The 13,490-nt window shown below is 45.2% G+C and overlaps 1 protein-coding gene across 1 annotated transcript in view; it reads left to right on the forward strand.

Annotated features, from left to right (window-relative positions):
* GALNT16 (polypeptide N-acetylgalactosaminyltransferase 16) overlaps nt 1-12,312 on the forward strand; it is a 212,154-nt gene extending 199,842 nt beyond the window's left edge. The window contains exon 15 of the mRNA XM_077263246.1: nt 11,236-12,312. Coding sequence (XP_077119361.1) covers nt 11,236-11,373 — 138 coding nt within the window. The 3' untranslated portion in view covers nt 11,374-12,312. The remainder of the gene's footprint in view (nt 1-11,235) is intronic.
* Nucleotides 12,313-13,490: the final 1,178 nt, after the last annotated feature.

Raw genomic sequence — 13,490 nt, forward strand, 5'->3', positions numbered from 1 at the left:
CAGGGTGGCCTGTGTGTTGTGGATTCTGTTTTTGGGCTCCCTCTGGTGGTTACAACTGGTACTGGGTGACTTTGGTGGGTTGCGGTTTCTGGTTTCCACCTGTCCATCAGTGGCTGGGTGTTTCCTATTTAACCTGGCTTTCCTGTCATTCCCTCGCCGGCTATCAATGTATCAGTGTGTCTCTGTTACCTTTGCTACCTGCTCCTAAAGTCTTCAAGACAAGCTAAGTCTGGAATTCCCTGTTTCTTGTTTGCTTTCATGTTTTTAGTCCAGCTTGCAGATATGTAATCCTCTGCTGCTGGTTGCTCTAGTGGGCTGAAATTACCACTCATGTATCATGAGTTGGCACATGAGTTCAAGTAATTTCAGGATGGTATTTTGAAGGGGTTTTAAAGCTGACCGCGCAGTTCACCTTTTGTATCCTCTGCTATCTAGCTTTTAGTGGGCCTCATTTTTGCTGAATCTATTTTCATAACTACGTTTGTGCCTTCCTCTCATTTCACCGTCATTATATGTGGGGGGCTGCTATTTCTGTGGGAATATTTCTCTAGAGGCAAGCGAGGTCTGTGATTCTTCTGATAGGGGAAGCTAGATCTCCGGCTGGCGCGAGGCGTCTAGAGTCCCCCCAGGAACGCTCCCCGGCTATTGCTAGTTGAGTGTTGAGGTTCAGGATCGCGGTCAGCTCAGGTTCCATCACCCTAGAGCTCGTCCTGTTTTTTGCCCGTGTTCTGTTGTTAAATTCCCTGCCATTGGGAACATGACAGTATAGCCGGCCTACAAAGTGTTAATTGTTTGGGCTGAAGCAGGAGAAAAAGAAGTGTTGAGGAGAAATTTTTTATTTTTTTTTTTTCCCCTCAGAGTTTTGCTGCCTAGCCCTTAATTGCTGTCTAGCTGCTTCTTACCTCCTCTTAACCCTTGAATGGCTTTGACCTTAGCTGTTTAACATGGATGTCCAGAGTTTGGCTTCCAGCCTGAATAATCTCGCTGCTAAAGTTCAAAACATACAGGATTTTGTTGTTCACACTCCTATGTCTGAACCTAGAATTCCTATTCCAGAGTTTTTCTCTGGAGATAGATCTACCTTCCTGAATTTCAGGAACAATTGCAAATTGTTTCTGTCTTTGAAATCTCGCTCCTCTGGAGACCCTGCTCAGCAGGTCAAGATTGTGATATCTTTCCTGCAGGGCGACCCTCAGAATTGGGCATTTGCATTGGCACCAGGGGATCCTGCATTGCTCAGTGTGGATGCATTTTTTCTGGCACTGGTATTGCTCTATGAGGAACCTAACCTGGAGATTCAGGCTGAAAAGGCTTTATTAGCCCTCTCTCAGGGGCATGATGAAGCGGAGGTATATTGTCAAAAATTTCGGAAATGGTCGGTGCTTACTCAGTGGAATGAGTGCGCCCTGGCTGCAAACTTCAGAGATGGTCTTTCTGAGGCCATTAAGGATATTATGGTGGGGTTCCCTGCGCCTACAGGTCTGAATGAGTCTATGGCTATGGCCATTCAGATTGATCGGCGTTTACGGGAGCGCAAACCTGTGCACCAGTTGGCGGTGTCTTCTGAACAGGCACCTGAGACTATGCAATGTGATAGAATTCAGTCCAGAAGTGAACGGCAAAATTATAGGCGGAAAAATGGATTGTGTTTTTATTGTGGTGATTCTGCTCATGTTATATCAGCATGCTCTAAACGCACAAAAAAGGTTGATAAATCTTTTGCCATTAGTACTCTGCAGTCTAAGTTCATTTTGTCTGTAACTCTGATTTGTTCACTGTCATCCATTTCCGTCGATGCCTATGTGGATTCGGGCGCTGCCCTGAGTCTTATGGATTGGTCATTTGCCAAACGCTGCGGTTTTAGTTTAGAGCCTCTGGAAGTTCCTATTCCTTTAAAGGGAATTGACTCTACACCATTGGCTATGAATAAACCGCAGTACTGGACACAAGTGACCATGCGCATGACTCCCGTTCATCAGGAGGTGATTCGCTTCCTCGTACTGTATAATTTACATGATGTACTAGTGCTTGGTCTGCCATGGTTACAAACTCATAATCCAGTCCTGGATTGGAAAACAATGTCTGTGTTAAGCTGGGGATGTCAGGGGATTCATGATTATGCATCTCTGATTTCAATCGCTTCATCTACTCCTTCTGAGGTCCCTGCGTTTTTGTCTGACTATCGGGATGTTTTTGAGGAGCCTAAGCTCAATTCGCTCCCTCCTCATAGGGATTGTGACTGTGCTATAGAATTAATTCCTGGCAGTAAGTTCCCTAAGGGTCGTTTATTTAATCTGTCAGTGCCAGAGCATACTGCTATGCGGAATTATATTAAGGAGTCCTTGGAAAAGGGACATATTCGTCCATCTTCGTCCCCTCTGGGAGCAGGTTTTTTTTTCGTGGCTAAAAAAGATGGTTCCCTGAGGCCTTGTATAGATTATCGCCTTCTGAATAAGATTACAGTCAAATATCAATATCCATTGCCATTATTGACTGATTTGTTTGCTCGCATTAAGGGGGCTAGGTGGTTCACTAAGATAGATCTTCGTGGTGCGTATAATCTTGTGCGGATAAAGCAGGGTGATGAGTGGAAAACCGCATTTAATACGCCTGAGGGCCATTTTGAGTATTTGGTAATGCCTTTTGGACTTTCTAATGCTCCTTCAGTCTTTCAGTCCTTTATGCACAATATTTTCCGTGAATATCTGGATAAGTTTATGATTGTGTATTTGGATGATATTTTGGTGTTTTCTGATGACTGGGAGTCTCATGTTCTACAAGTCAGGAAAGTGTTTCAAGTTCTGAGGGCCAATTCTCTGTTTGTGAAGGGCTCAAAATGTCTCTTCGGAGTCCAGAAGATTTCTTTTTTGGGGTACATTTTTTCTCCTTCTACTATTGAGATGGATCCCGTCAAGGTTCAGGCTATTTGTGACTGGACACAACCTACATCTGTTAAGAGTCTTCAGAAGTTCTTGGGTTTTGCTAATTTTTATCGTCGGTTCATTACTAATTTTTCCAGTGTTGTTAAACCTTTGACTGATTTGACTAAAAAGGGTGCTGATGTTGCTAATTGGTCTCCTACGGCTGTGGAGGCCTTTCGGGAACTTAAGCGCCGGTTTTCTTCTGCTCCTGTGTTATGTCAACCAGATGTTTCACTTCCTTTTCAGGTTGAGGTTGATGCTTCCGAGATTGGAGCGGGGACGGTTTTGTCACAGAGAAGTTCCGATGGCTCGGTGATGAAGCCATGTGCATTCTTTTCTAGAAAATTCTCGCCCGCCGAGCGCAATTATGATGTGGGTAATCGGGAGCTTTTGGCCATGAAGTGGGCATTTGAGGAGTGGCGTCATTGGCTTGAGGGTGCTAGACATCGTGTGGTGGTCTTGACTGATCACAAAAATCTGATTTACCTTGAGTCTGCCAGGCGTCTGAATCCTAGACAGGCTCGTTGGTCGTTGTTTTTTTCTCGTTTCAATTTTGTGGTTTCATACCTGCCAGGTTCAAAGAATGTGAAGGCAGATGCTCTTTCCAGGAGTTTTGTGCCTGACTCTCCTGGAGACTCTGGGCCTACTGGTATCCTCAGGGATGGGGTAATATTGTCTGCCGTCTCCCCAGATTTGCGACGTGCATTGCAGGAGTTTCAGGCGGATAGACCTGATCGTTGTCCACCAGAAAGACTGTTTGTTCCGGATGATTGGACCAGTAGAGTCATCTCCGAGGTCCATTCTTCTGTGTTGGCTGGTCATCCTGGAATATTTGGTACTAGAGACTTGGTGGCCAGGTCTTTTTGGTGGCCTTCTTTGTCAAGGGATGTGCGTACCTTTGTGCAGTCTTGTGAAGTGTGTGCTCGGGCTAAGCCTTGCTGTTCTCGGGCCAGTGGGTTGTTGTTGTCCTTGCCTATCCCGAAGAGGCCTTGGACGCACATTTCCATGGATTTTATTTCAGATCTTCCTGTCTCACAGAAAATGTCCGTTATCTGGGTTGTGTGTGATCGCTTTTCTAAGATGGTTCATTTGGTACCCTTACCTAAGTTGCCTTCCTCTTCTGAGTTGGTCCCTTTGTTTTTTCAGAACGTGGTTCGTTTGCATGGGATTCCGGAGAATATCGTTTCTGACAGGGGATCCCAGTTTGTGTCTAGATTTTGGCGGACGTTTTGTGCCAAGATGGGCATTAATTTGTCTTTCTCGTCTGCATTCCATCCTCAGACGAATGGCCAGACGGAGCGAACTAATCAGACCTTGGAGACTTATTTAACCCCTTCATGACCCAGCCTATTTTGGCCTTAATGACCTTGCCGTTTTTTGCAATTCTGACCAGTGTCCCTTTATGAGGTAATAACTCAGGAACGCTTCAACGGATCCTAGCGATTCTGAGACTGTTTTTTCGTGACATATTGGGCTTCATGTTAGTGGTAAATTTAGGTCGATAATTTCTGAGTTTATTTGTGAAAAAAACGGAAATTTGGCAAAAAATTTGAAAATTTCGCAATTTTCACATTTTGAATTTTTATTCTGTTAAACCAGAGAGTTATGTGACACAAAATAGTTAATAAATAACGTTTCCCACATGTCTACTTTACATCAGCACAATTTTGGAAACAATTTTTTTTTTTGCTAGGAAGTTATAAGGGTTAAAATTTGACCAGTGATTTCTCATTTTTACAACAAAATTTACAAAACCATTTTTTTTAGGGACCACCTCACATTTGAAGTCATTTTGAGGGTTCTATATGGCTGAAAATACCCCAAAGTGACACCATTCTAAAAACTGCACCCCTCAAGGTGCTCAAAACCACATTCAAGAAGTTTATTAACCCTTCAGGTGTTTCACAGCAGCAGAAGCAACATGGAAGTAAAAAATGAACATTTAACTTTTTAGTCACAAAAATGATCTTTTAGCAACAATTTTTTTATTTTCCCAGCGGTAAAAGGAGAAACTGGACCACGGACGTTGTTGTCCAATTTGTCCTGAGTACGCTGATACCTCATATGTGGGGGTAAACCACTGTTTGGGCGCACGGCAGGGCTCGGAAGGGAAGGAGCGCCATTTGACTTTTTGAATGAAAAATTGGCTCCAATCTTTAGTGGACACCATGTCACGTTTGGAGAGCCCCCGTGTGCCTAAACATTGGAGCTCCCCCACAAGTGACCCCATTTTGGAAACTAGACCCCCCAAGGAACTTATCTAGAAGCATAGTGAGCACTTTAAACCCCCAGGTGCTTCACAAATTGATCCGTAAAAATGAAAAAGTACTTTTTTTTCACAAAAAAATTATTTTAGTCTCAATTTTTTCATTTTCACATGGGCAACAGGATAAAATGGATCCTAAATTTTGTTGGGCAATTTCTCCTGAGTACATCAATACCTCACATGTGGGGGTAAACCACTGTTTGGGCACATGGTAAGGCTCGGAAGGGAAGGAGCGCCATTTGACTTTTTGAATGGAAAATTAGCTCCAATCGTTAGCGGACACCATGTCGCGTTTGGAGAGCCCCTGTGTGCCTAAACATTGGAGCTCCCCTACAAGTGACCCCATTTTGGAAACTAGACCCCCCAAGGAACTAATCTAGATGCATAGTGAGCACTTATAACCCCCAGGTGCTTCACAGAAGTTTATAACGCAGAGCCGTGAAAATAAAAAAATAATTTTTCTTTCCTCAAAAATGATTTTTAGCCCAGAATTTTTTATTTTCCCAAGGGTAATAGGAGAAATTGGACCCCAAATTTTGTTGTCCAGTTTGTCCTGAGTACGGTGATACCCCATATGTGGGGGTAAACCACTGTTTGGGCGCACGGCAGGGCTCGGAAGGGAAGGCACGCCATTTGGCTTTTTGAATGGAAAATTAGCTCCAATCATTAGCGGACACCATGTCGCGTTTGGAGAGCCCCTGTGTGCCTAAACATTGGAGCTCCCGCACAAGTGACCCCATTTTGGAAACTAGACCTCCCATGGAACTAATCTAGATGTGTGGTGAGCACTTTGAACCCCCAAGTGCTTCACAGAAGTTTATAACGCAGAGCCGTGAAAATAAAAAATGTGTTTCCTTTCCTCAAAAATATTTTTTAGCCCAGAATTTTTTTATTTTTGCAAGAGTAACAGGAGAAATTGGACCCCAAAAGTTGTTGTCCAGTTTCTGCTGAGTACGCTGATACCCCATATGTGGGGGTAAACCACTGTTTTGGCACACGTCGGGGTTCGGAAGGGAAGTAGTGACGTTTTGAAATGCAGACTTTGATGGAATGCTCTGCGGGCATCAGGTTGCGTTTGCAGAGCCCCTGATGTGCCTAAACAGTAGGAACTCCCCACAATTGACTCCATTTTGGAAACTAGACCCCCAAGGGAACTTATCTAGATGTGTGGTGAGCACTTTGAACCCCCAAATGCTTCACAGAAGTTTATAACGCAGAGCCGTGAAAATAATAAATGTGTTTCCTTTCCTCAAAAATATTTTTTTAGCCCAGAATTTTTTATTTTTGCAAGAGTAACAGGAGAAATTGGACCCCAAAAGTTGTTGTCCAGTTTCTCCTGAGTACGCTGATACCCCATATGTGGGGGTAAACCACTGTTTGGGCACATGCCGGGGCTCGGAAGGGAAGTAGTGACGTTTTGGAATGCAGACTTTGATGGAATGGTCTGCGGGCATCATGTTACGTTTGCAGAGCCCCTGATATGCCTAAACAGTAGAAACCCCCCACAAGTGACCCCATTTTGGAAACTAGACCCCCCAAGGAACTTATCTAGATGTGTGGTGAGCACGTTCAACCCCCAAGTGCTTCACAGAAGTTTACAACGCAGAGCCGTGAAAATAAAAAATCATTTTTCTTTCCTCAAAAAAGATGTTTTAGCAAGCAATTTTTTATTTTCACAAGGGTAACAGGAGAATTTGGACCCCAATATTTGTTGCCCAGTTTGTTGTGAGTATGCTGATACCCCATATGTGGGGGTAAACCACTGTTTGGGCGCACGTCAGGGCTCGGAAGGGAAGTAGTGACATTTGAAATGCAGACTTTGATGGAATGGTCTGCGGGCGTCACATTGCATTTGCAGAGCCCCTGATGTGCCTAAACAGTAGAAACACCCCACAAGTGACCCCATTTTGGAAACTAGACCCCCGAAGGAACTTATCTAGATGTGTGGTGAGCACTTTCAACCCCCAAGTGCTTCACAGAAGTTTATAACGCAGAGCCGTGAAAATAAAAAATAATTGTTCTTTCCTCAAAAATTATGTTTTAGCAAGTAATTTTTTATTTTTGCAAGGGTAACAGGAGAAATTGGACCCCAACAGTTGTTGCCCAGTTTGTCCTGAGTACGCTGGTACCCCAAATGTGGGGGTAAACCACTGTTTGGGCGCACGTCGGGGCTTGGAAGGGAGGGAGCACCATTTGACTTTTTGAATGCAAGATTGGCTGGAATCAATGGTGGCGCCATGTTGCGTTTGGAGACCCCTGATGTGCCTAAACAGTGGAAACCCCTCAATTCTAACTTCAACACTAACCCCAACACACCCCTAATCCTAATCCCAACTGTAGCCATAACCCTAATCACAACCCTAACCACAACACACCCCTAACCACAACCCTAACCGCAACACACCCGTAACCCTAATTCCAACCCTAATCCTAACCCTAATCCCAACCGTAGCCCTAATCCCAACCCTAACCACAACTGTAACCCCAACACACCCCTAACCCTATCCGTAACCCTAACCACAAGCCTAATCTTAACCCTATTTCAAACCCTAGCCCTAATTCCAACCCTAACTCTAATTCCAACCCTAACCCTAAGGCTATGTGCCCACGTTGCGGATTCGTGTGAGATTTTTCCGCACGATTTTTGAAAAATCTGCAGGTAAAAGGCACTGCGTTTTACCTGCGGATTTACAGCAGATTTCCAGTGTTTTTTTGTGCGGATTTCACCTGCGGATTCCTATTGAGGAACAGGTGTAAAACGCTGCGGAATCCGCACAAAGAATTGACATGCTGCGGAAAATACAACGCAGCGTTTCTGCACGGAATTTTCCGCACCATGGGCACAGCGGATTTGGTTTTCCTTAGGTGTACATGGTACTGTAAACCTGATGGAAAACTGCTTCGAATTCGCAGCGGCCAAACCGCTGCGGATCCGCGGCCAATCCGCTGCGGATCCGCGGCCAATCCGCTGCGGATCCGCGGCCAATCCGCTGCGGATCCGCGGCCAATCCGCTGCCCATCCGCTGCGGATCCGCGGCCAATCCGCTGTCGATCCGCTGCGGATCCGCGGCCCATCCGCTGCGGATCCGCTGCCAATCCGCTGCGGATCCGCTGCGGATCCGCGGCCGATCCGCTGCGGATCTGCTGCCGATCCGCTGCCAATCCGCGGCCGATCCGCTGCGGATCCGCTGCCGATCCGCTGCCGATCCGCTGCCAATCCGCGGCCGATCCGCTGCGGATCCGCTGCCAATCCGCTGCCGATCCGCTGCCGATCCGCTGCCGATCCGCGGCCGATCCGCTGCGGATCCGCGGCCGATCTGCTGCGGATCCGCTGCCGATCCGCGGCGGATCCGCGGCCGATCCGCTCTGTGTGCACATGCCATAACCCTACCCCTAACCCTACCCGTAACCCTAACCCTACCCCTAACCCTACCCCTAGTTCTAACCCTAATTCTAACCCTAACCCTAGTGGAAAAAAAAAAAAAAAAAAATTCTTTATTTTATTATTGTCCCTATGGGGGTGATAAAGGGGGGGGGGGTTATTTTTATTTTTTTTTATTTTGATCGCTGTGATAGAACCTACCACAGCGATCAAAATGTACCTGTAAGGAATCTGCCGACTGGCAGATTCGGCGGGCGCACTGAGCATGCGCCCGCCATTTTCCAAGATGGCGGCGCCCAGCGAGGAGACGGCCGGACACCGGGAGGATCGGTAAGTATGAAGGGGTGGTGGGGGGGTGGATCGGAGCACGGGGGGGGGGAACGGAGCACAGGGGGGGTGGGTCTGAGCAAGGAGGGAGCGGACAGGAGGACGGGGGAGCCGGCAGGCGGACGGAGGGGACTGGACCCCATAACGGAGGACGGGGGGGGGGCGATCGGTGGGCGTGGGGGGGGGCACTTCAGTATTTCCAGCCATGGCCGATGATATTGCAGCATCGGCCATGGCTGGATTGTAATATTTCACCAGTTTTTTAGGTGAAATATTACAAATCGCTCGGATTGGCAGTTTCACTTTCAACAGCCAATCAGAGCGATCGTAGCCACGGGGGGGTGAAGCCACCCCCCCTGGGCTGAAGTACCACTCCCCCTCTCCCTGCAGATCGGGTAAAATAGGAGTTAACCCCTTCACCCGATCTGCAGGGACGCGATCATTCCATGACGCCACATAGGCGTCATGGGTCGGATTGGCACGGGTTTTCATGACGCCTACGTGGCGTCATGGGTCGGGAAGGGGTTAAGGTGTTTTGTTTCTGCTGATCAAGATGACTGGGTTGCCTTTTTGCCACTGGCCGAATTTGCTCTTAATAATCGGGCTAGTTCTGCTACTTTGGTTTCTCCTTTCTTTTGTAATTCGGGGTTTCATCCTCGTTTTTCCTCTGGTCAGGTGGAGCCTTCGGATTGTCCTGGAGTAGACGTGGTGGTGGACAGGCTGCATCAGATTTGGAATCAGGTGGTGGACAATTTGAAGTTGTCTCAGGAGAAGGTTCAGCAGTTTGCTAATCGCCGTCGCCGCGTGGGTCCCCGACTTTGTGTTGGGGACTTGGTGTGGTTGTCTTCTCGTTTTGTCCCTATGAAGGTCTCTTCTCCTAAGTTCAAGCCTCGGTTCATCGGTCCTTATAAGATCTTGGAGATTCTTAACCCTGTGTCTTTTCGTTTGGATCTCCCAGCATCGTTTGCTATTCATAATGTGTTCCATCGGTCGTTATTGCGGAGGTATGAGGTGCCCGTTGTTCCTTCGGTTGAGCCTCCTGCTCCGGTGCTGGTGGAGGGAGAATTGGAGTATGTTGTTGAGAAGATCTTGGATTCTCGTGTTTCCAGACGTAGACTCCAGTATTTGGTTAAGTGGAAGGGTTATGGTCAGGAGGATAATTCCTGGGTGATCGCCTCTGACGTTCATGCGACTGATTTGGTCCGCGCCTTCCATAGAGCTCATCCTGATCGCCCTGGGGGTTCTCGTGAGGGTTCGGTGACCCCTCCTCAAGGGGGGGGTACTGTTGTGGATTCTGTTTTTGGGCTCCCTCTGGTGGTTACAACTGGTACTGGGTGACTTTGGTGGGTTGCGGTTTCTGGTTTCCACCTGTCCATCAGTGGCTGGGTGTTTCCTATTTAACCTGGCTTTCCTGTCATTCCCTCGCCGGCTATCAATGTATCAGTGTGTCTCTGTTACCTTTGCTACCTGCTCCTAAAGTCTTCAAGACAAGCTAAGTCTGGAATTCCCTGTTTCTTGTTTGCTTTCATGTTTTTAGTCCAGCTTGCAGATATGTAATCCTCTGCTGCTGGTTGCTCTAGTGGGCTGAAATTACCACTCATGTATCATGAGTTGGCACATGAGTTCAAGTAATTTCAGGATGGTATTTTGAAGGGGTTTTAAAGCTGACCGCGCAGTTCACCTTTTGTATCCTCTGCTATCTAGCTTTTAGCGGGCCTAATTTTTGCTGAATCTATTTTCATAACTACGTTTGTGCCTTCCTCTCATTTCACCGTCATTATATGTGGGGGGCTGCTATTTCTGTGGGAATATTTCTCTAGAGGCAAGCGAGGTCTGTGATTCTTCTGATAGGGGAAGCTAGATCTCCGGCTGGCGCGAGGCGTCTAGAGTCCCCCCAGGAACGCTCCCCGGCTACTGCTAGTTGAGTGTTGAGGTTCAGGATCGCGGTCAGCTCAGGTTCCATCACCCTAGAGCTCGTCCTGTTTTTTGCCCGTGTTCTGTTGTTAAATTCCCTGCCATTGGGAACATGACACCTGTGGGCAGGTCTCTTCTTGGTTTCTCTGGCTTTGAGCAGGAAGATAAGACTCTGCCTACTGTACTGCCCCAGACCACGAGCATCTCATTAATTGAAAACTTCTAACACTGATTACACAAGAACCACAAGACAGATTTCTTCACCCCAGCTATCATTTTAATCAGTTTAACAGTGGCAACATGACAATGCCTGTAGTTTACTTAGCAAAATCCTGCTGACAGGTTTGCTTTAAAAATTCTTTAAAACTATGGCAGCAATACTGGTATATGGTGTTGACTTTGATTCCTTTTTTTTTTTTTTTCAGAAATGGAAGTTGAAAGGACACTTCTTGCAGCACCTGAGCAGTGCAATGTGTTTGGATACTCATTCCTCCAGGGTCCTGATCAACCCTTGCCAGTCAGATCTTACAAGTCAGCAATGGGAGTTACTTCAGGCAACTTGAACACATATCATCACAATCTTGCATGGACATGATCCATGATGAGGGACACTGGAACAATTTATGGACCACCCGGTTCTAAACATCAAATACGCAGACTCCTTGGAAGGGTTTAGACACTGCCAGACCATGGGTGGCAATACATGATATTGTCATGGTTTTATTATTATTTTTTTTTATAGGGGACCATTTGCTTCTGGACGTGGCAGACACCAACTGTTTTTAATTTTCCTTGATGATATATTTGGTATTTTGGTCCCTTAATTTTCTGTTTTCAGCAAGTTTACTTATTCTTTGCACAGTAAGTACGATGTGATATTCTTAAAACCAGTTGCGTTATTTAAGGCTACCGGGATCTTTTCATCTTAAAAGTAATATAACCATGTTACTTCTTGACGTGTAGTAAGTGATGTGTTAACGACCATCAAATTTTTAAGACTTTCAAATAGCCAGGGACGTGATACTTAACATTTGTGTGTTAGAGGCCTTGTGAATGGATCCAAAATCTACAGCTGCACAGATACTGTCTTTTGACGATGTAAAACGAATGGCCTTTCTGTATGTTCAAGCTCTGCTGGAGTTCATCATACATGTAATTCTAAATGTTAGAGGCTCAGACATCCAACTCTCTGATACTTGGCTCTGCATGTCAATAAAATATGGGGGAGTTGTAGCTCTAGCTTTAATAGTTTTGTGTTACTGTGTATACGACCGCGATGATTGTCTTAGAAGTTAAATATTATTGCGTTCCTTTTCAATGGAAACAGAACCTGAAAGACAACAGTATTTTGTAATAATCTAATGTTAACTTATTGTTCGCGATTCCTCTGCATTGTTGACTTCATGACCCATTTGGCCACTGATCGGCTCGTTATTCAAGAAGTCTAGGGTGCATAAGAATAGCTGTTCTCACAACAAATAAATTTGAAATATATAATTTTAGCTACATTTTTGAATTCATTGTGTTTAATGCAGTTTATAATTCGTGTCCAAATATATGGCTCATATTTCGACTATTCAATATACTCAATGAGCTTTTACGAAAAATCTCTAACTTTTTAGTTAATTGAGCAATGCATTATTAGTAGAATTCCTTTAGCAGAAGAGGTTTTCCCATGGTAAAAGCACACAGACAATTCAATACCAGTTCACAGAAAATCTGGCTATATAGTGGGTCATCTGTGTTTTATAGCAAAACATAGAAAAAGAAAAGTGGACCCAGATGACGAAGTCTATGTGATAAGTAATCTGTTTTTGTTTTATTTTCTTTCAACCCTTTTTTCAGATACAGTAAGTCTAACGTGCTCCTCAAAATTCATATTACCGTAATTTTAAAGTTTGGGGTTCCCCTAATAGTGTCCAGTAAGCAAAAAAATGGATCAGTTACATATGAAAGAAAAATGGATGGCTGATTAATGGATCCGATTTCCATAGACTTCAATGTGAAACTCATAAAGCAGAGATCAGTTATTTAAAAATTGACGAAAAATTTGTCTGCACGATTTTTTGGCCAACGATTGCTGCTGGATCATTACTGGGCATGTGAACATAGACTAAGTTGCCACTGTTTTGCTTGGTCATTGGTTGATTGGTAGCCTGTCTACACTGCAGAATTATCATGAAACAATATTATCTTGCAGTGTAAATGGACCAATCATCAGACAGTCAAATAACGTACTGAATTTATCAACCTGAAAAAAGCTACTATGCTTTATCTGTAATATTTTCACACCAACGAGTCTAAGATTACACTGTCTAAAAATTATTTTTGATAAATCTGCCAAATGTACTTTACCCCTAAAACAATGGCTTATAGCCAAAAAAATAACCATACTGACAAAAATTCCCATAAAAATGTCTGCAGAAATCTGACCATGAAAACCACAATGGCCGTAATTACAGACTCTTCAACATCAATGCAAGTCACACTGCCCAGCTTCCCCCCCCAAAAAGCCGCCAAGTTGGCTACAAAAGATCATCTCAGCCACAGTGACCTGTTGAAGGAGGGAAAAAAGGGATCTTGTGATTTAAATGTTTGTAGCAGTCATACCTGTTCCTTGCTGGTTGGAGAACTACAAGTTCCAGTGACTTCAAGCGAGAGCTGCTGAGCAGAGGCTGCA

This window comes from Ranitomeya variabilis, chromosome 1, assembly GCF_051348905.1.
Source record: "Ranitomeya variabilis isolate aRanVar5 chromosome 1, aRanVar5.hap1, whole genome shotgun sequence".
Classification (NCBI taxonomy): Eukaryota; Metazoa; Chordata; class Amphibia; order Anura; family Dendrobatidae; genus Ranitomeya; species Ranitomeya variabilis.